At 37.8% G+C, this 23,607-nt stretch overlaps 1 protein-coding gene and 1 pseudogene across 7 annotated transcripts in view; one reads left to right on the top strand and one right to left on the bottom strand.

Moving 5' to 3' along the window:
• Nucleotides 1-23,607, top strand: part of FERMT2 (FERM domain containing kindlin 2) — an 80,076-nt gene that overhangs the window by 8,483 nt on the left and 47,986 nt on the right. For all 7 annotated transcript variants that reach the window (XM_072838580.1, XM_072838581.1, XM_072838582.1 and 4 more), the window contains one exon: nt 22,259-22,492. In XM_072838580.1, the coding sequence (XP_072694681.1) occupies nt 22,259-22,492 (234 nt within the window). The remainder of the gene's footprint in view (nt 1-22,258; nt 22,493-23,607) is intronic.
• On the bottom strand, nt 12,625-12,950 carry LOC140639974 (cytochrome c oxidase subunit 7A2, mitochondrial pseudogene; annotated as a pseudogene).

Here is a 23,607-nt window from a genome sequence, read left to right as displayed (position 1 = left end):
TTATATCATCATGTTAAACTACTATAATTAAGATATAGATGTCCATCATTCTGGGAAGTTTCCTTGTGTTCCTTTGTAATAAGTCATCCCTTTAATCCCAGATCCTGAAAAACACTGTTAGTTTGCCTTTACTAGAATGTCCTATAAATGGAACCACAGAGCATGTAGCTTTAAGTCTGTTTCTTTCACTTAGCATAGTACATTTGACTAAAAAAAATTTTTTTAGCATAATACATTCAGATCTATGTATCATGAGTGTAAAAGTAGTTTTTTCTATTGCTGTGTAGTCATTGTATGGATGTGTACCAAGATTATCCATTCACCAGTTGAAGGGCATTTGTATTGTTTCCAGCTTGGAGAGATTATTTATAGGGCTGCTGTAGAACATTTGCACGAACATATATTTTCATTTCTCTTGAGTAACTATTGAGGAGTGGGATTCCTGGATAGAATCCTAAGTATATGCTTAAAATTTATTAAAAAACTGTCAACTTTTCCAAGGGCCACGGTATTTTGCATGCCTGTCAGTATTGTACCAGAACTGAAAAAAAAAAAAGTTTGAGAGTTCCAGTTGCTCTGGGTCCTTCCCCAGCATTGGTATTGTCAGGTCTTTTTGTTTATATTTTTAATTTTAGTCAGTCTAATAAGTATGTAGGGGTATCATTGTGGCTTTAATTCACATTTTTTTTTTAAAAAATTTATTTATTTGAGAAAGAGTGCTTGCAAGAACACAAGGGAGGGTGGGAGTGTCAGAGGGAGAGGGGAGGAGCAAACTCCCTACTGAGCAGGGAGCCTGGGATCCTGACCTGAGCCGAAGGCAGACATTTGACCAACTGAGCCCAGGCGCCCTATAATTCACATTTTCTTAATGACTAATGATGGGGAGCTTTTCACATGTGTGTATGCCATCTGTGTATCATTTTACTGAAATGTCTTCATATCTTCTGCCTGTTTTTTTTTTAATTGTATTTCTTTCTTACTGAGTTTTAGGTATTCTTTATATATTTTAGATATAAGTCCTTTATCAGATACGTGTTTTGCAGTATTTCCTTCTAGTCTATGGCTTATCATTCTTTTCTTTTTTTTCTTTCCTCTCTTTTAAAGATGTTGTTTATTTATTCAGAGAGACACACAGAGAGAGGCAGAGACATAGGCAGAGGGAGAAGCAGGCTCCCTGCAGAGAGCCTGATGAGGAACTCGATCCCAGGACCCTGGGATCACAACCTGAGCCAAAGGTAGACACTCAACCACTGAGGTACCCAGGTGCCCCTCAAATGTGGTAACTCGTTAAACTAGATGATATATCTACCGAAGGCTTGTTGTGGATAGGAGGATCATTCAAATCCTGGTGTACTTCACTAAGAATACTATTTATTCGTAGTGACTCTCCTAGAGTGACCTGGTAAACTGTTTTGAAAACTATATCTTCTGCTTTTCAATAATTCTTCTAAGTGAATTAGTATATATAAAAGAAGATGATAAGCAGTGAATGAGTAAAATGTAAGGTTAACATTTGGATTTTCTTCATGATTCATGATTTTTTCTTATTATGATTCATGTTTTTGGACTCGATTATCTACTATCTAGTTGTATAAGGACCAGCAGCTACCTTCCGTGTTTCCTTGGGCAACCTGTATACAATTTTCAAGGTTAGGAAACTGACAACCTCCAGCTCAGAGATGAAATCTGCTTTAGAATTTATAGTGAATCATTTCTCAGATATTTATCTTATTTTTATATTATGCTGTAACTAAAAACTGTATCAGATATTTTAAAGGTTGATTATAATTTTAAAGTATCCATGTAATGATGATTTAGACATCTTTTTCTTAATGGAACACTCAGAATTGTGAATAAAGCATCTAATAAAGTGCCAGTATTATTGATGGTAGATGAAGATGTCTATTGGATAAGTGCCTCCCAGCTTAATATTCCTTAGTATAATTCTTGAATTTTATAACTTTTGAAATTAAAAATAACTTGGAAAAAAGCAAATGATTGCTGTTATCAGGTTACAGTTTTATGCACAGTATTGGCATTCTATTGCTGTGATAGAATGCTCTTGTGAAGCATAGACTAGGGTGGGGGGTAGCCTACTGGTGTGACAGTCCTGACTTTACCATATTCTAGCTATACAACCTTGTGCTGGGTGACTTAACTGTCTGTGCCTCTGATTGCTCAGCTGTAAAATGAGGATAATAATAGTAACTTTATCATATTATTAAAGAATTAAATTACTTAATACATATGAAGTCAATGTAGTAATGATGATGATTGTAGTCCAGACTGTTTCAGTGGTATGTAAGTTTTTCCCTTTTACTGAGCTAGAGAAATAATGGTATTTTATAAAAGATTGAGGAAGTTTCTTTTATAAAGAAGCCAGATAGTAATGTTCTCTTACCATATTAGGAATGAATTTTTTAACTTTATTGCGCTACCTTGCATCACTACTGGTAATACTATAAGAAAAATGACAAGAATGTTTTAGAAGCAATAGGTTTTATGCTCCAATATATACAGAATTATAGATAAACTATGCTAGTGTGAAGGTATGTCCAATGAATAAAAATTCTGGTTTAGGCAGATGCCTTTAAAAGGTAAACTTTGTTAGTGTTTAAGAACTTAGTCTAAGACATGGCTACTTATAGTTATATGTGACTGTGGCATCTTATTTAACTTGATTATTTAATCTCTCTTAACCTTAGTTTACTTACCCGTTTCTTGGAGTTAATATGAGAACTAAGTATGGTATTAAAACGATTAACAGAATCCCTGGTAATTAGTAGAATGCTTAGTAAGAGCTCAGTAAATGCTATCTTAAGTTATACTTCAAATATTGTGTAAACCTAAAATGTAAACTTGAATTGTAGATTGAAGTAGTCTAATTTTTTTTCATTGTGCTTATGTAGTATTTAACCAGAAACCTCTTATTTTTTTGCTTTTGTAAGTTTTGTTGAATGGTTCCAAACTCTCTGAGTATATTACCTGAAGCCAGACTGCCTGGGTTTGAATACTGGCTTCACTCTCTATAAGCTTTGTCACCTTGTACCAAATTATGTAACACTGCTGTGACTTGGTTTCCTTACAAGTAAAATGGGGGTAATAATATATTTACTTTATAGGTTTGTCGTGAGGACTAAATGATTGTGTATATGTAAAGTACTTAGTTCTTGGCACCTACTAAGTACTAGTTATAATAATTGTTTCATTGAGGATCCTAATGGACCTCTGGAATATCTCACTACTAAGTATTTTAGCTCATGGGTTTGAGGCATAAATAAATGCCTTAACTCAGACTATGAAAGAAAGGCTTTAGAGTGAGATGGGACATTTGTGTGTAAACATTCCTGTATAAAAATAATTCTATATACTCAAGCCCTATTTTTGATAGGTTATAGAGGTATATAGCAGGAGACTTCTTTGGGGATAGAAGTAGTTCATGAACTTGACCACATTAGGAGTAGCAGTAGCAAACATTTAGGGAGGGCCAAGCTTTATATTAGGTAATGGGGGCATAGTCTCTGCTTAAAGTGTGAGCAGCTTTCTCATACCAAGATGAAAACAGAAGATTGCTTTGAGTTGATAGTCTGGTTGTGAAGTGCCAAAAAAAAGTGGTATAGGAAGATGACGGAAATTTAGAAGAATGAGCAATGACTAGTCTTATTTGAAGAGGGCCAGAGTGAAAAGTTAGGAAGAAAGGCATTCTAGATTGTGATTGCACTGTTCATGATGTATTGGATAACAGCTTGGAGAAGTAGAAAGTAAGATTATAGAGAGGAAAGATAAAAGTTCAGTCAGTGAGGAGATGATATTCTCTATTATTCCTTCACTCACCCACTTAATATTGTAAATGAGAACCTCCTGAATGCTAGACAGTATACTATGAATGGGAGAGACAGGAAGTGACAAAATTAGCTCATTCCTTATTCTCATCTTACAGTCATAGGGACAAGACAATCTTTAAGTAAGTAATTGCTATAGTGTGATGAGTGTTATGATGATTGAAATAGCTACTGGAGTATTTGCTGGGCAATGTCACCTGGTATATAGGGAAGGATTTTTGGAGGAAATAACTTTTAAGCTGAGAGTTGAAGGTGGAGTGGGAGTTAACCAGTAGTGGTAGAGGATGTTAGCCTAAAGGCATGGGATGAAAGAACAACAGGTTAGGAGAGGATGAGAAGTGGAGGAGAGAGGGTGGCCATTTGAGGAACTGAAAGAAGTCTAATGATGATGGAAGAGCAGTCTTGGGGAAGCCAGTGACATGACAGGCTTAAGAAATAAGTGCTGAGGGCAGCCCCGGTGGCTCAGCGGTTTAGCGCCGCCTTCAGTCCAGGATGTGAATTTAGAGACCTGGGATCAAGTCCTGCGTCGGGCTCCTTGCATGGAGCCTGCCCATGCAGGCTCTCTATGTCTATCATAAATAAATAAATAAATCTTTAATTTTTTTTTTTTTTTTTTTTAATGATAGTCACACACACACACACAGAGAGAGAGAGAGGCAGAGACATAGGCAGAGGGAGAAGCAGGTTCCATGCACCGGGAGCCCGATGTGGGATCCGATCCCGGGTCTCCAGGATAGCGCCCTGGGCCAAAGGCAGGCGCCAAACTGCTGCGCCACCCAGGGATCCCCTATAAATCTTTAAAAAAAAAAAAAAAAAGATTTATCAGTACTTTCTGAGATAAATTTAAAATGCCAAACCAGGTTACCTGGGTGGCTCAGTCAACTGGGCTTCATCTTTCGATTCCGGTCATGATCCTGGAGTCCTGAGGTCCAGCCCCGAGTGGGTTCCCCACTCAGTGGAGAGTCTACTTCTCCCTCAGACCTTACCCTCTCTCGTGCGCGCGCTCTCTCTCTCTCTCTCTCTCTGAAATAAATACATAAAATCTTAAATAAAAAAAATAAAATGCCAAAGCCAATAAGATATTCTAAGTTACTTTTTTTTTTTTTAAGATTTTATTTATTTATTTGAGATGGGGGGAGAGAGAGCACAAGCGAGGGAGGGGGCAGAGGGAGAAAGAGAAGCAGACAGTCTACTCAGCAGGGAGCCCGGTGCAGGGCTGGATCTCAGGACCCCAGGATCATGACTTGAGCAGAAGGCAGACACTGAACTGACTGAGCCACCAGGTTCCCCATCACCCTTCCCCCGCTCTTTTTTTTTTTTAAGATTTATTTATTTTAGAGAGAGAAAGACAATGTGTGTGCAGTGTGGAGGGGCAGAGTAAGAGAGAGAGAATCTGAAGCAGGCTCCCTGCTAACTGTGGAGCCCAACATGGGGCTCAATCTCACCACCCTGAGATTAGACCTAAGCTGGAACCAAGAGTTGGACACTGAACTGATTGCATCACCCAGGTGCCTCTCATCACCTTTAAAAGACAAATCCAATTAGTATTTCTGAGAGTCAGATACTAACTGGTGATTTCAACCCTGGTGTTACTCTCAGAATTTGTCAGATGTTGGTATTTCATGGACTCCCCAGTCAAATCTCGTAGGAAATAAGCCAAGTTGAACCAATAGTAAGCCTTCCAGATTGGATAGAAAGTTATCCACCTTCTGGAAATGAATAATTGGTATATCTTTTATTTGTGGGCATTCTGTAATTGCATGCATGTTATCTGGTAAAATTTCTCAGCTACTTTGGGTTAATATATTTTTCAGTATAAAGTAACAAATTGAAATTGTAAACATTATTCTCTTGGGCTTGTAAATAACTTCAAGAGGCAATTTGTAAGTTTAATTGATTCTGGGTTTTTTTTTTAAGATTTATTTAAGATTTATTTTTTAGAAAGAGTTAGTGCAAGCAGGGGGAGGGGCACAAGGAGAGGGAGAGAGAGAAACTCAGGCAGACTCCCCAGTGAGCATGGAGCCTGTCCCGGGCTTGATCTCATTACCCTGAATCATGACTTGGTGAAATCAAGAGTTGGGACTCTCAACTGAGCTACCCAGGTGCCCCAATACTGTTTTGATGAGTGAATTCCTAAATTTTCAGTCACTACAGCTATATCAAAGATACACCAATTTGTTACTTTTATCAGTTTAGGTTCTAAATGTTTTCTTTAATTGGTTGGTCTATCTGCTTTAGTCAGTCATTGAAGTCTTAATGTAAAATAATAATTTTTTAAATTTAAAACTGAATGGGGTACTTTAATTGAAATATATTGGCAGTTTGAATGATATGTAAACTTTGAAGCAGTACACAGCATTTGCTTACAGATTAAAAGCATTTTTAAAAGACTGTAACAGGGCAGCCCTGGTGGCGCAGCGGTTTAGCGCCGCCTGCAGCCCAGGGCGTGATCTGGAGACCCTGGATCGAGTCCCACGTCGGGCTCTCTGCATGGAGCCTGCTTCTCCCTCTGCCTGTGTCTCTGCCTCTCTCTCTCTCTGCATCTCTATGAATAAATAAATAAAATCTTAAGAAAAAAATAAAAAAAATAAAAGACTTAAAAAATAAAAGACAGATTTTTGGAAACCAAAAGTGTGCTTTGCACACTTTTTGAGTATACACATTTCAGTTATCACAGTTTAGTTAAGTAGCATCCGACAATAGGATTTACATTTTAGTTACCACCATACTTTATGAATAATTGCATGAAGTGAAAACTTCTCATTTTTCAGTCCCCAGCTCATTATGTAAATAACAGATGTGCATCATGACTAGTCATGTCACTTATTTCAGAGTCTGTCCGTGATTTGTTACTTGTGTATTTGTTTCACACTTCATGCATAGGTAGCAAAATGTGTAGCTGTGTTGCCTCTTTGTCTCCCACTGATAAACTCATGAGCTGTTTTATAAAAATGGATCATTGAAAGAAGAAATTGGACAACAAAGATAAATATGCAACAAAGAAACAAAAAGATAAAATACCCGAAGTGAATCAAACATAGATGAACAGTTAAAGAAAATAGCTCACCATGGGACAGTGGGTACTTGTTGCCGTTGGAGAGAATATATATGCAGCCTAAAGGATTTAGTGAAAGGCAGATTTATTGACATACGTGAGGAAAGTGATGTGACAAAAAGGATGAAGATTCTCATAGAAAGTAACACCAGCAAAAAAAATTGTTTTAAAGGAACTCTCAGAGATATTTCATGACACTGGAAGTTCAAAGGCTAAAATGGGAGTCTGCCCAAACTCAGAAGGACAGTGGGCTTAAAATATTCATTAAACCACATTGTAAATAGAGAGCTATCCTCCAGGCTCTGTTTTTCCATTTATAGAACACAGGCAGAGTAGAGTAATTCTTAAGGGCCCTAGGATTTTTTAGAGTAATCAAGTAAGCATTGGCTTCAGCTTCAAGTCACCAGCTGCATTAGCCCCTAACAAGACAGACTGCCTGTCCTTTGAAGCTTTGTTTTGTTTTTAAGATTTTATTTATTTATTCATGAAAGACACAGAGAGGGAGAGAGGCAGAGACACAGGCAGAGGGTGAAGCAGGCTCCATGCAGGGAGCCCGATGTGGGACTCGATCCCGGGACTCCAGGATAGCGCCCTGGGCCAAAGGCAGGGGCTAAACCGCTGAGCCACCCAGAGATCCCTCCTGTGAAGCTTTGAATCCAGGCATTGGCTTCTCTCTAGCTATGGCAGTTGTAGAAGGCATCTTTTAATACAAAGGCTGTTTTGGCTACATTTGTTTAGTGTAGCTACCTTCATTAATGATCTTGGCTAGATCTCCTGCGTAATTTGCTACAGCTTCTACATCAGCACTTGCTGCTTCACTTTGTACTTTATGCTGTGGAAATAGCTTCTTTCCTAAACCTCATGAACCAGCCTCTGCTGGCTTCAGACTTTTCAGCAGCTTCCTCACCTCTCTCAACCTTCTTAGAATAGAAGAGTTAGGGTCTTGCTCTGGATTAGGTTTTGGCTTAAGGGAATGTTGTGGTTGGTTTGATCTTCTGTCCAGACCATTAAAACTTTCTTCATATTAGCAGTAAAGCTGTTTTGTTGTCTCATCATTCCTGTGTTCACTGGACTAGCCCTTTCCTTTCAAGAACTTTTCCTCTGCGTTACAAGTTGGTGTAAGAGGCCTAGCTTTCAGCCTATCTCAGTTTTCAACACTAGGCTTTTGATTTAAAGTGAGAGATGTGCAACTTTTCCTTTCACTTGAACATGTAGAAGCCATAATAGAGTTATTAATTGGCCTAATTTTAATATTATTTTGTCTGAAGGAATAGGGAGGCTAAGAAATGGGAGAGAGATGGGGTAATGCCCAGGCAGCAGTTAGAACACACGCCAGCCATATTTATCAATTAAGTTTGCCATCATATGGGTGTGGTTTGTGGTATCCAAAATAATTATACAATAGTAACATCAAAGGTCACTCACTGATCACCATAACAAATATACTGAGAAGGTTTGAAATAATGCAAAAATTTCCAAAATGTGACACAGAGGAAGAAAGTGAGCAAATGCTGTTGGAAAATGACACAGATAGACTTGCTTGGCACAAGATTACCATAAACTTTCAATTTATAAAAAATGCAGTAAAGCGAAGCACAATGAAATGAGGTATGCTTGTAGTTGCTATTATCAGTTAAAGACATGCATTGTTTAAATATTTCTTCATTCACATTTGTTGTTGGGAGAATGACTTGATGATGAAAGACTTGTGTAGTTTTGGCTGGTTCTAGGCAGGACCTCCTAAGACCACTTGAATTACAGTTTCCATGGTCTAGTTCATAAATTTCTGGAATAATTTCTTAGCTTCCTTAGTGTGTGTATATATATATATATATTTTTAAAAAGATTTATTTATTCATGAGAAACACAGAGAGAGAGGCAGAGACACAGGCAGAGGGAGAAGCAGGCTGTAAGGAGCCCAGTGGGGGACTCCTTATGAATCCTGGAGTCTGGGATCACGCCCTGAACCGCAGGCAGAAGCTCAACCACTGAGCCACCCAGGTGTCTCCCTTAGTATAGATCTTGAATTGATTAGCTTCTTGGTAATGAACTGGTAAGTGTATGGTAGGGATGAGGTCCATTATATATCAATAAATTGCTATTCCAGTATATGGATAGTATTAAAACAAAGAAATGGAATCGTTTGAGTATTTCAGTGTAGCTCTTGGAGATCCTAATGAAATAGCAGTCTCTTTGGTGGACAAGGTTTTTCTGTGCCTGCGAAGCATGTTTACTTTGGGCAGAGCTGAATGAACATAAATTTAGTCTGTGAACCCGTTTTTTTCATGCTGACTATCGATTCAGTTAACATTTCAGGTGTCCGTGAGAACTGAATTTTAATCTTAGCTCTGCCACTGAGGAATTGTTGGGGCTCAAGCAAACCACTAACCCCAATGGACCTGATTTCCTTATCTATAGGAAGAATTTAGACTGAGTTTCGTTTCTTCTCTTTATTTTTCTTTTTCTTTTTCTCTCTTTCTCTTTCTCTCTTTCTCTTTCTTTCCCTTTCCCTCCCTCTCTCTCTCTCTCTCTCTCTCTCTCTTTCTCTCTCTCTCTCTCTTTCTCTCTCTCTCTCTCTCTCTCTCTCTCTCGACAGACACACAGAGACGCAGAGGAGAAGCAGGCTCCCTGTGGGGACCCAATGTGGGACTTGATCCCAGAACCCCGGGATCACACCCTGAGCTGAAGGCAGATACTCAAACACTGAGCCACCCAGGAGTTCCTAGATGGGGTTGATTTCTAAGAACATTTTCAGGTCCTACTTTATAGAAGCTTGATAGCATCCCTGTGATACTGTGATACTGGTGGGGGAAAGGAACAGATTAAACATGTTGCAGTAAGATCTGGTGAAGTCAGACTTAATGGAAAATTTGTTGAAACTCTAACCAGTATATTACTCTCTGCTGCAGCCCTTTGCCGTTGATATTTCTTGAATCAGGGCACCCTGGCTGGCTTAATTCATGGAGCTTATAACTCTTGATCTCAGGGTTGTGAGTTCAAGCCTCACATTTGGCATAGAACCTACCTTAAAAAAATCGAGGTGCCTGGGTGGCTCATTCGGTTAAGTATCTGCCTTCAGCTCGGGTCATGATCTCAGGGTCCTGGGATTGAGCTCCACATTGGGCTCCTTCCTCAGCAGGGAATCTGCTTCTTTTTCTCTTCTCTCTGCCTCTTCCGTGGCTTGTGTGTGCACACTCTCTCTGTCTCAAATAAAGTCTTTTAAAACATTCCTTAACAACAACAAAAATTTTTTGAGATCTACCACATAATAGTGCTCTTACCAGTACAGGTCACTTATCTCTGAGGCAGGAAAGGCAGGTGCTAAGGAAGGGAAGGGAGGAAATAAAATCATCAAGTGAAGCATACTTCACTTCTCATTGTTCGCTCTGGCAAGACCTGGTGTTTCCACTGTAAGGGTTTTTAATTTAAACTATTTATTTGAGAGAGAGAGAGAGAATGAGTAGGTGGGAGGAGCAGAGGGAGAAGCAGACTCCCTGCTGAGCACAGGCTAGATCCCAGGACCTGGAAATCATGGCATGAGCTGAAGTCAGATGCTTAGCTGACTGAGCCACTCAGGTATCCCGTTCTTGTTTTGGTTGTGTGTGTGTGTTTATTTATTTATCAATATTTTTTAAGAGAGAGCGAGCATGCAGAAGGAGGGGCAAAGGGAGAGGGAGAAAGAGTCTTAAGCAGACTCTGCACTGAGTGCAGAGCCAACATGGGTCTCAAGACCCTGAGATCACAACCTGAGCTGATACTAAGAGTTGGCTGCTTAAGCAACTCTGCCACCTAGGCACCCCTGCACTGTATGTAATAATTTCTTTATCTCCCTGTAGATGTCTACTCTATCTTACTCCTAATACATATTTCTTATATAAAATGTGTAGGATGGTCATCAGGATTTTACTGTGAAATGTGAATGAATCTTAACATTAGTCCTTTGTCCTCAATTTAACATATCCAAACCTGCTTCTCTTCTGAATAACTTTATCTTGGTTAATGGAGTGGTATTTAAGAATGTCACTATTTACCCAAAGAATACAAAAACATGAATTCAGAGGGATGTATGCATCCCTGTGTTTATAGCAGTACTATTTACAAGAGCCAGGATATGGAAGCAGCCCAAGTGTCTATCAATTGATGGATTGATGGATGTATAAAGAAGATGTGAGATATATATATGTGTGTATATATTACACACAATGTAATAATATTCAGCTGTAAAAAAGCATAAAAAATCTTGACATTTGCAACAACATAGATGGATCTAGAGACTATAATGCTGAGTGAAATAAGTCAGAGAAAGACAAATACCATATAATTTCATTCATGTGGAATTTAAGAAACAAAACAAATGAGCAATGGGGGAAAAGAAAGACAATTCAAGAAACAGACTTAACTCTAGGGAACAAACTGATGGTTGCCAGAGGGGAGGTGGGTGTGGAGTGGGTGAAATAGGTAAAGAGGATTAAGGAGTACATTTGTGATGAGCACTAGGTGTTTAAAATAAAAACTTAAAAAAAAAAAAAAAAGAATGTCACTTCAAGGGTGCCTGGGTGGCTCAATCAGTTAAGCATCTGCCTTTGGCTCTGGTCATGATCTCGGGGTCCTCATATCGAGCCACATGTTGGTCTCCATGCTCAACAGGGAATCTGCTTCTCTTTCTCTCTCTCTCTCTGCCCTTCCCATCACTTGTGCTCTCTCAAATAAAAAATAAAATCTTTAAAATAAAAAAAAATGCTAATTCTTTTTTTTTTTTTTTAAGATTTTATTTATTTATTCATGAGAGACACATAGAAAGGCAGAGGCATAGGCAGAGGGAGAAGCAGGCATGGAGCCTGATGCAAGACTTGATTCCGGATCTCCAGGATCATGCCCTGGGCTGAATACCATGCTAAACCACTGAGCCACCTGGGCTGCCCCTGCAACTTTCATTTTTAAAACTACAGAAAATTGCAACCAATACAATAAAACCACATTCCTTCCACCCCAAACTAGCAACCATTACCATTTTGTCTTATTTTGTTTCCAGCCTTAAAAAAAAAAAAAAAAAAGTCATGGAGTGCATGGTAGAAATTAGAACAATATCAAAGGGCTTAGAGTAGAAAAAGAGGTAAACCTCCCAACCCCAGACACCTGATCTTCTCTCCCAGAGGCAACCCTGCTACAGGTTTCTTATATTTCCTTACAAAGATATTTTATGCACATATGAGCATAGGTTTTAGTGTGTTATCCTCCCCTTTTTTCCCCCACAATTGGGATGGGAGCTCATGATGTACAACATTCTGTGTCTTGCGTTTTTAAATTAGTATTTCTTGGAGATTGTTGAAACAGGAGAGTTTAAATCTGGGACTTGATCCCAGACATCAGGATCACACCCTGAGCTGGAGGCAGAAGCTCATCTGCTGAGCCATCCAGGTATCCCAAAAATGCCAGTTTGGAAGTCACACTAATCTGGATTCAAAATCTCACTTCTGTATATGCTAGCCTTTTTTTTGTTTTGTTTTGTTTTTTTACCTTGGGCCAGGTTATATAATTCCTCTGTCCTTTGGTTTTCTCATCTCCCGAAACAAGGATTAAACAGTATTTATTACTTGGGATTTTTTTTTTTTCATGGTAAAGACTGCTTTATTGGTGGCAGTTAGTATAAGTCAATAAATATTGAGTTTATCAATTACTGGTCCATAGAGAGCTGAATGAAACTGAACCAACTGCCTGCTGAGATGAACTGAAGTCAATCTTGCTTCTTGGGAAAAGAAGCCACAGCTAGCTAATAATGGCATATGCTGTTCCACCAACTGTAAGCATCATAGTGGCTCTATACAGGAGGGCATCAGCTACTCCATCCTTTAGATGCACTGGTATTCCATTATCCTCCTGAAATAGCTTTTGTTTCTCTGGAACTTTATTTTCAAACTGCCTGCGTGAAACAGTACTTATGGTCGTCTGGGCAATCTGGCGAAGAGTCAGCAGATTCCGCAGCATCTTGGCTCAGTTACTACCCACCAACTGCGACAACTGAACACCAGGAACGAAAGTCCCCGCACCGGAACCGGAACTACCTCTCTACTTGGGATTTTTGGGAGAATTAAATGATAGTGTATTAAGTGCTCCTGGCATATATTTAATGTTAAATAAACAAATCTTAGTGCTTTTGTCACTGTCCGTTTAATTCTCAAGCTAGGAGCTTTCTAGCTTTTCTCTTCGCCTTCCAGCTGTCTTTTCTTTCTTTCTTTTTTTTAAATTTTATTTATTTATTCATGAGAGACACACAGAGAGAGAGGCGGAGACATAGGCAGGGGGAGAAGCAGCCAGCTATCTTTTCTCATCGATAGTCAATCTTGTTAAGACCTGTGATTCTTAGACATGTTTCTCATATTTGGCTCTTTTTCTTTAGCTTCTTCCTGAGGTCAGGTCCTGCTTCCAGAGTATTGCAGTAAATGTCTTGTTGCCAGACTCTTCCTAATTCATTCTCCATAATTCCATCACAATCTGATTTGGAGACTCCATTATTTATAGGGTTGTTCCTCTTAGCACATGTTGGAAGTCCCACATCTCATAAGATGGGTAGAACATCATCTTTAGAACCTCATTCCTCTTTGACATTAAAGTTGGTTGCTTCTGTAGCATTTTGTTCTTTTATCTTTTTAGCTCATTTTACTTGTCTGTGTCCCTTACTTGGACTATGTATGTCTCTTGGATGGGAGTTCTTACTTGCTAATTTTATATTCCAGTGGCCAAGTGTAGTGTGGCAAATGGTAGGTACTTGGAAAATGTTTATGGATTAATTTATTGATTGTGTACCTGAAGAATAACAGTCTTCATTTTACTTCCCCTTTCCCTTTTTGAAGATCTGAGTAATTAAAGAGACCAGAACAAGAAGGCACACCTAAAATTAAGGGAAGAGGATCTTCAGCATCCTTACCTCTGAAATTAAAAGTTTGAGAGGAAGGAGACCTAAAGGGGTGAGAGTAAGGAGTTCTTCAGGACAAAAGAATATGTGATTGAATGGTGAAATTAAGATCTGCTATCCTTAAAAAAAAAAAAAAAAAAAAAAAAAAGATCTGCTGTCCTTAAATTTCAATAAATATTAGAGATAACATCATAGATATCATTTTTAAACCAATAAACCTATTTAAGCATTAATTTTACTTGTAGATCTTGTCTTTACACATTATTGGCAATGACATCTCATTAGAAACATTAGAAGAGTTGTGTATTTGTTTTAGCAAATAGAGAGGAAAGCAGAAACAAAAGCTTCTACTGTTGGTAGCTTAGTAAATGTAAGAAACGTTGCCTTAACACAGTACATTACAGCTGGGAAAGAGGAAGAAGGTAGGTTAGTTCCTGGAGTTGCGGAAAGAGGACTAGGGAGATGCCCAGTGCCGTTAGTTAGACGGAAGCCCTTGTCTCCCTTACAACTTAATAACCGTGTTCTCGTTCTTCCCTCTCTAACCCACACTCTGCAGGTGCTATTGCTAGCAGTTTTCCTTACATCTTGTGTTGAAGCACTGACCATATATTTTCCAAAAAACCTTGTGATACCTGTTTAGTGTGATATAATATTGTTAGTAATATGCTTTGGGTCATTTTAGATTTGGGCAGCAGTCTGATTTGGAACCTAACTGTTGTTTATGATATTTCTTTGTGGCAAATCTGAACTTTCAAACCAAAAAATGAATTTTTGGAATATAATCATTTTGCATAAAAGGGATTGCCTTCGACAAAGTAATTCATCCTTTTTAGAAGATGTGAGCAAGAAGAGGAAGTCAATTCAGTTTGATTTCTCCACATCTAGGGGAAATCTCTGTTGTGCTTCTGGTTGTTATAGAAGCATGTTTTACTTCTGAAGTTGAAGACAAAGTGGATTTTTAAAATTAATTTACATATTATTTTTCTTGATGTTTTAAGGATACTTTGCCTGTTGGGGCAATACATTCTTGGGGTAGTAATGAAGGATCGTTAAATTTTTCAATATGAGGATTTATTCATTTTTCAGGTATTGTATGCCAGGCATCGTGCTAGGTGTAGTAATATAGTGGTGACTGAAATAGACAGTGTTTTTGTTTTAGAGTATATAGTCTAATTGGGAAGAAAGACACTCCTCCCATGAACAACAAACAATGAATGCAAATTTTGATCATCAATATCACAGTGTACTGAAATAGAGAATAACAGAGGGACATAGGTCAATTGGAAGGTTTATCTTAGGGTGGCTAAAAACGACTTCTCTGGGAATATGAAATTTAAACTAAAATTTGAGAAAGATAAGAGAATTTGCATTCAGAATGGAATAGTGTGTGCAAAGCCACTGAGGCAAGATAGAGCTTACTTATTAGTTCTTGGAGAAAAGAAGGAAAGTGTGGTTGAAGCACACGGAAGAGTAGCATAAAATAAATTCAGAGGAGTAGATGGGCCATAGTGTGTGGGCCTTTGTAGACTACGATAAGGTATTTGGATTTTGAGTGCATTTAGAAGCTGTTATTTTCATCAGGAGAATGACATGAGTGTTAAGTGGATCACCTTGGATGTTGTGTGGAAGGTGCTGAATGGAATCAGGAGGCTAGTCAGGCTATTGCAGTAATCAGTGGAAGAGATGCTAGTGACCTAAACAAAATGGGTTCATGCTAGTGGAAATTGGAGATTTTTGGAAGTTAAACTGAAAGGATTGCTGATAAATGTGGGGAATGGTGGGAAAAGAAGGATCTATTACTTCTAGAATCTGGTTTGAGCAACTGGGTTGATGGTTAGTGCTATTTAGTAATAGTAGAGATAAGAGAAAATTGGGTTAAGTTTTGGATATATGAAGTTTGAGATGCCTGTGAGACATCTAGATGGAGAAATGAGATAGGCAGTAGGATGTATAAGCTGGTACTCTAAGCAGAAGTTTGGACTGTAGATAAAATGTATAGATGACATTTAAAGCCGCGGTAATGGATGAGATACCTAGGGAGCCAGTGTAAGAAGTGTATGGTTCCTAGAAGGTGAGTAGGGCAGCAGAGCATAGTTAACAGGATTGGTTTGAGATAAATAGATACTTCTTTTATTATAAGACAAAGGCAGAGACCCATGCAGGTACAAAGGCTGCCACAACCTTTAGTTTGTTACAACAAAAAAACAGAGTATCTGCAAAGCATGATAAAAGGAAGTGTGCCTGTGATTGTTTCAATCTAGTTGTGAAATGAATGAGGGAAAATCTGAGTTTGGTAGATGAGTAACTAGGTGGAATAAGTAAATGGTGTGATGGAGTTCTAAAGTCTTATTTTGGAGGTCAAGAGGACACTGGCCTATGATATCTGGTCTGGTCAGTTTGCATGGCTAGTTCGCAGTGGTGTCAGAACCAGTTGCTTAGTAGCTTTGTTAATAGCTTACTAGGATTGAAGAGTTTTTGCCATCATTAAAGACAGGGTGAATTCTTGACATGCAATAGTTAACACTACCTAATTTGGAGTTTTAAGAGGATGCTAAAATAAAACGGAACAGGACAAACTGTATATTAGCACAACAGAAAAATATTACTAAAAAATAAGGCATGTGCCCAGAAAGCATCTGTGTACTTATAATTTAATACAAAATGTTGACTTACCAGAGATTATCTAATGTAAACTTTGCTTCTGGTTTATGAAGTTATGAGAATGCTAAACAAATTTTGTATTTCCTTCCTTCCTGAATATTATTTCTTAAATATGCAACAGAAATCTAAGCCACTTAAAAGTAACATTTTGTTTCCTATTTGTTTCAAATTGTTACTAATAAGTTACTTATTTTTGAAATGTGGTACTTAAAAATAAGTTAATTTGGTTAACTTTCTATTTGTCATTTTTTTACTTTTTAAACAATTAAAAAAATTTTTTTAAGATTTATTTATTTATTCAGAGAGAGCGAAAGAGAGGCAGAGACACAGGCAGAGAGAGAAGCAGGCTCCATGCAGGAAGCCCGATGTGGGACTCGATCCTGGGTCTCCAGGATCACACCCCGGGCTGCAGGCAGTGCTAAACCACTGCGCCACCGGGGTTTCCCAACAATTAAAATTTTTTAAAAAATGAAAGTAAATAATTACATTTTAGAATTGCATAATAAAATAGTTAAGAAGGAATTGTGGCCCTAATAGGAAAAGATTAAATAGAGTATTAATAGTGTATCCCCTTTCTCTGTGCTTATATTTTCTAGAGTGTAAGGAAGCTATCATTGCAAAAAGAGGGACATAGTATTTTCCCTAGCAGAAAGCTTTTTGAAATACTTGATTTTTTTTTTGTGACTCCTGGAGTCATGGAGCAGGTGAATGCTCCAAAGGCCATTTGGTAGAATAAGCAATGTTTGTATACTCAGCCTCACAATAATGAAACCCTTAAGTTTTGTTCCTTAGAATACACAAATGGTGTCTTTGTAGGTTAAATACTCAACTACTTCTTGAATTTGAAGAGCATTCTGTTAGTCAAGAGAGATTTTTATTGATTCAGTTAATGTTTTAGCCATTTGCAATTTTAATGATGTAAATTTGAGTGTCAGATAGTGTTACTTTTATGTGGAACAGAGCACAGCATGATTGGATCTATTAAATAAGGGAGGAACACAGCAATAATTCTTTCCAGAATTCTAGCAAAATTTTTTTAAGTTAATTTTAAAAGTTTATAAATTCTAGTATAATTAACAAACAGTGGTAGCTTTAGGCATATAATATAGTGATTCAATAATTCTATACATTACTCAGTGCTGGCAAAGTGTTTTTGAAAAATTGACGTATATTACTAAAAGTATTATAGATGACCTTTATTGGTTTATGGAACCATAATCTAAATAGTTCTTGACTTCTGAAAAAGGCTAGATTTATGAATAAAGAAAGAAATGTCTTTTCTAGTGCAAGAGAGAAAATGACTTTATAGTATTCCCCCCTTAGATTTTCTTTCTGAGGTTTGTATTTATAGTGTGTTGCCTCTTAAAATCTAGATAAAATATTTTAAAGTCACAATATACCAAATAAAAGAAGGTGGTTACACTATACCTGGAGCATAACTGAAAATTAACTTTGGAAAAATTGACTACTAGAACATATTGTTGAGCATGATCTACCCCTTGAATGGTTTTATAATGCTGATGAAACAAGTCCCCCTTATGGTGATGCTTGCTAACTCCTACCATGGCAAGTGCCAGGCTGATGGTTTTGTTGTTGTTGTTGTTGTTGTTTGTTTTTGTTTTTGTTTTGAGAGTGAGGGTATGGAGAGAATCTTAAGCAATCTTAAGCAGCCTCCACAACCCGTGAGAGCCTGGCGTGGGGCTCCATCTCACAACCGTGAAGTCATGACCTGAGCCAAAATCAAGAGTCAGTCACTTAATTGACTGAGTCACCCAGGTGCCCCAGGCTGATTATTCTTATGTGTGAGTGTGTGTGTTGCATTTAGTTGTCTAATGCTATGTTTGAAACACTAAGGCTGCCATTCTAAAAAATTAGAAATGTTTATTAGAACAGGTGCGGGTTTCAGATTTTGATGTGGGAGTAAAATACATGGAAAGTTGTTCTAAAGTTTCATTATGTACATGTAGGGAACTTCAATAACTTTCTTTATAAATTGTAATGCCACATAAGGAAAATAAGCCATTATTTTATGAATCACCAGCATTTTCATTTGCTTTTCATTATTTATTTGTAGTGATTTTATAGATGACCATTTTACTTTTAAAATCAAAGTTTTTATGCTTCTACTCAGTCTTTGATTGGAGGAATATATAAATATATATCTTGATATTTGAAATCTCCTGTGCACATTGTGTTTATATCAGTTACAGTTGACATAGTATAGTTTAACTTATTACTGTGGAGACAAGCTGTGCTGTAGCATACTAGATAACCTAAGTACTTTCAAGAGTTACTGCATTAAGATATACTGCTTTACACATACATACAAAATTTGTTAAGTATTTTTGATGTACAATTGGCTCTTACACTTGCCTTGTTGAGTGATTCTCAATTGGTAGATCATCGTTTTTCTCAGGATTTTTATCAGTGTATAAAATTCATTTTTGCTGCTTCTGAATAGAACAGCTATATTCTTGTGATATTCTGGGTGAAGCCAGTTATGGTACTTGAGGTGAAGGTATTACTAGTTTTGAAGTAGGATACATAGTGTTATACAAAGCCAGCAGCAAAGGAAGATTTTCTAGAAGGTGAGAAAACATTATTTTGTGTATTTAAGAGAGCTTAATCAAGTTTCTAAAAAGTTTTGAGGTGAAACAGACACAATGACTGTGCTGAAGAGCAAATTAAGAAATGGTAATTGTAAATGCGTTTTGAGTTTTATATTATCATTCCAATCACTTTTTAAAGGAGCACTTGGGTGGCTCGATTGGTTAGGCATTGGATTTGATCTCAGCTAGGCTCTTGATCTCAGGTTGGAGAGTTCAGGCTGGGCATGGAGCCTATTAAAAAAAAAATGACATTGTAGGGGCACCTGGGAGGCTCAGTCGGTTAAGCGTCCAACTCTTGGTTTTGGCTCAGGTCACGAGCTCTGATTTCTGCATGGGGTGCCCCACTCAGTGAGGAGTCTATTTCCCCTCTCTCCTCCTTGGCTACTCCCCTCTTGCCTCTCCCCCCTACTTATGCTGTCTCTCTAAAATAAATCTTTTTAAAAAATGTAATTCTTTTAAAAAATGATCTTGTAATAACTTCTTTGTTTTCTTCTTCTTTCTTCTTCTTCATGAGAGACACACAGAGAGAGGCAGAGACACAGGCAGAGGGAAAAGCGGGCTCCCTCTGGGGGGCCTGACCTGGGACTCAATCCCAGGTCTCGTAATCAGGCCGTGGACTGAAGGCGGCGCTAAACCTCTGAGCCATCAGGCTGCCTCAACTTTCTCTTCTTTAAAACAAACCTAGGGCAGCGCTGGTGGCTCAGCGGTTTAGCGCCGCCTTCAGCCCAGGGCCTGATCCTGGAGACCCAGGGTCAAGTCCCCCATCAGGCTCCCTGCATGGAGCCTGCTTCTCCCTCTGCCTGTGTCTCTGTCTCTCTCTCTGTCTCTCATGAATAAATAAATAAAATCTTTTAAAAAAATGGAAAAAAAAACCCTAAAAATACTCCTTGGATTTGCTTTCCACTTTCTGTCCATCTGCCATCCTATTATTGTGCTCCTCCTGTAACAAAGTACTCAGGAAAAGTTCTCTGTATTCCTTATCACTACTTCCTCACTGCCTAACCATTGCTACTCGGACTTTTATTTCCACTCCCACATTAATTTATGTATCTCTCATTTTCACTCTGTTTCCTGTAGTTCTTCAGAATTATCAGTGATGATTTTGAAACATAACATTCCCTTGTTTATTCTTGCTGGATGCAGGTGGGCTGCTCCTTTGTTGTGAGGAAGGGAGGTGGAATTGATAGGGAGGGTCAGATTTTTAGAGGAAGATCAGGAGAGTTAGCTGTTTCTGAGTTTAGAGTTCAAAACCTAATTGATGGAAAGTTGAGATTTTCATTCATCAGAGACCCATGAAGTTTTTCTGTAAAAGTCCTGATACAAATATTTGGGGCTTTGTGGGTCTGCCTGAGTGAAGGGTGGCCAGCTATATGCATTGACAGCCAGAAAGTAGTAGGAATTTAATGGCCTTGGGAGCAACCAAGGAAGTAGATAGATACCTCACCTTATGTTTCCTTAGGTGGGACAAGTCTTAGGCATCTTCTACATAATTCCTCAGGGGGTCTTTAGCAGGACTGAACTCCCAGTTATACACAGTAGTCAGTGAACCCTTAATACACTTCTCTGTAACCGTCTCACTTCCTATTCCCTTCAAAGTGTGCTTCCCTTCAAAGTTCTCATCTCAGGTTTGCCTTTTGGGGGAATCCAAATGATATATCAGTGTTTACAGAGGAGGAGGAGGATACAGCTTTTTCTTCCCTTTTCCCCCCACTGGGGAGATAGGTCTTCCTTAGTGGTTGACATTGGCCCAGAGGACAGAAGAGTGAATGGACTGAGGTATGGGGAGGAAAGTAATATATGCCTACCTACCATTAATTCAGTTCAGCTCAGACTTACTCAAATTGGTTCATTCTTTGCAGTTATCTTTTCCTGTTTTGGGTTCTCTCTTCGTGAAAAGTAAACCCTTTATATAATGTGTGTGACCATTTACCTCAATAAATGAAAAGGTTCCAACCTTGGTGGTTTTTAATGTTAGATAAGATTTTCAGTATTTAAAGTTAATTGACAAATTCTGTGCTGGAAAATAATTTAAGATGCAGGGTACTGGGCAGCCCAGCCCAGGTGGCTCAGCGGTTTGGCGCCGCCTTCAGCCCCAGGTGTGATTCTAGAGACCTGGGATCGAGTCCCACATCAGGTTCCCTGCTGCGTGGGGCCTGCTTCTCCCTCTGCCTGTGTCTCTGCCTCTCTCTCTCTCTCTGTGGGTCTCTCATGAATAAATAAATGAAATCTTTAAAAAAAAAAAAAAAAGATGCAGGGTACTACATACAGTGTGTCTCACAATTAAGTGAGTAGTTATAAAATAGGAATTATATATATTAATACAATTAAACTTCAATTGACATAATTGACTGGGTTTTTCCAAAACAAATATTAAAATTTCAAAGTGGCAATGTAGTCAGAAGTAACTACAATTCTCCCATTACTTACTGATTAATTTTTTTTAATGTCTGGGGATTTAATTGAAGACTTTTTCCATTTGTGTTTCTTCCACAATGAGAAATTCAGTCATGTGATTTAAGTTTCACCATTGAAGAAGGTGTTTCTAGGCACATGATGTGGAAATTTTATTTTTTACTGTGTGAGGCTTTCAGGTATACAAGTTGTGTTAAAAAAAAAAAAGTATATGCTTTTAAGCTCTTTTTTTTTTAAAGTTGACCAAGGCTTTTAAAACTTATATTAAAATGATCTTTTTATCAGAATCATGAGAGTAGTTTTTGTTTCCAAAAATGTTATTTTCCAGGGTTTTTTTTTTTTTTTTTCTTTTCCTGGAAGGCTTTGTTTCTTTTTTTGTTTTTGTTTTAAAAATTTGTTTATTTGAGACAGAATGTGCACAGGAGCGGGTAGGGCGGGGGTGGAGGAACCAAGGAAAAGGGAATCCTTGGAGTCCCAGGCTCAGTCTCAGGACCCTCTTCATCCCTGTGTCCCATATTGTACCTGGTATAAGCATTATTAGTGTTCTAATAATTCTGCGTCAGCTACCTCATGTATGGGCTTTCAAGGGCACAGAATGTTTTCTCTGCTCTTTAGTATTTCTTTTATACTCATCACATAAAAGACAATATTTAATTAGTTGCTTATATTAAATATCCAATTTAGTTATCATATAATTTCTTTCGAAGTAATCTTAGTGATTTTTAAGTGTTTTTAAATGTTTTGTGTATTGCTTGTGTTTTTATAGATGTAAAAAAAGATTGGTCTGATCATGCTCTCTGGTGGGAAAAGAAGAGAACTTGGCTTCTTAAAACACATTGGACCTTGGATAAGTATGGCATTCAGGCAGATGCTAAGCTTCAGTTCACCCCCCAGCACAAACTGCTTCGCCTACAGCTTCCCAACATGAAGTATGTGAAGGTGAAAGTGAATTTCTCTGATAGAGTCTTCAAAGCTGTTTCTGACATCTGTAAGACTTTTAGTAAGTATTAAATTCTTCATGAACATATGAGTTATGTGAAATATGTATGACTGATGATTAACACTGAGCTTATTTCAAAGAGTAGGCTGGGGTGAGCTATGTATGTATGTGTATGTCAGTTTTTCACTTTATTCTTGGAAGTTTTATATCACTTCAAGATAAATATTAAAGTAAGATGGAACAGGAGGAGTCTAACATAGATTCTTTTCTTGCTAGAAATGTATCAGGTATGTATTATTATATAATACTTCATTCTGATGACTTAATTTATTTCTCGGGAAGGAGAAGGAAAAAGCATTATTTTCAGGATGTAGCTTTTGTAATGTTTCCTTCAGGTAAGTCACTATTTGACTTTAGTGATTGAGCACATTGTGTCACTTCCTTCACTAAAGGCCTGACACAGCTCTAAAGGAAATGACCATGAGTGTTACCTTCCTTAAGCAGTCTACAACTTGAACACTCTTGTAGTAATTCTGTTTATGCTTTCTGAAATGAAATGTGGGTTACTTTTGGCTGACCCAGTTATGTCATGTGACAGGAAGTATTCGGCCATCAGAGAGAATGTGAACTATTGTCATTATTACTAGAACATAACTCTATTATTCCATAGATTTAGAGGAGATGCAGGACATTACTATTTTGATCTAATGACTGAAATTACAGTGTTTTTTTTATGCTTGATGGAATTTTTAGGAAAAAAATTAAAATACAGAAAAGTATAAGGAATTATATGAAACTTACCTAATTCCTGTTATTTTAGAATTAATAACTGCCATTTTGCAAAACTTTTTAAGTCACAATAATAGAGGTAAAGTTCTTGAGTCACATTCTTATAATTTGTCTTCACAAAGCAACCACTGTCATAAGTTAGTATATAACCTTCTAGTACTTTTAAAAATACATTAGTAACACACCAACATGCACATTCATTTTTCCATATCTGTTTAGATCCATAAACAATATGTTAGTGCCATTACTTTGTGGGGTTTTGTTTTCAGTTTTGTATTTGTATGTAGGAGTTTCTCAAGTGGCTATACAGTAGTCCCCTGCTATATGTGAGGGGTATGTTCAAAGACCCCCAGTAGATTCTTGAAACCACAGATAGTAAATGTACT

This window comes from Canis lupus, chromosome 9 (assembly GCF_048164855.1).
Source record: "Canis lupus baileyi chromosome 9, mCanLup2.hap1, whole genome shotgun sequence".
Taxonomy (NCBI): domain Eukaryota; kingdom Metazoa; phylum Chordata; class Mammalia; order Carnivora; family Canidae; genus Canis; species Canis lupus.
The sequence above is the reverse complement of the archived record's forward strand: the minus strand, read 5'-3'. Positions and strand labels throughout refer to the sequence as shown.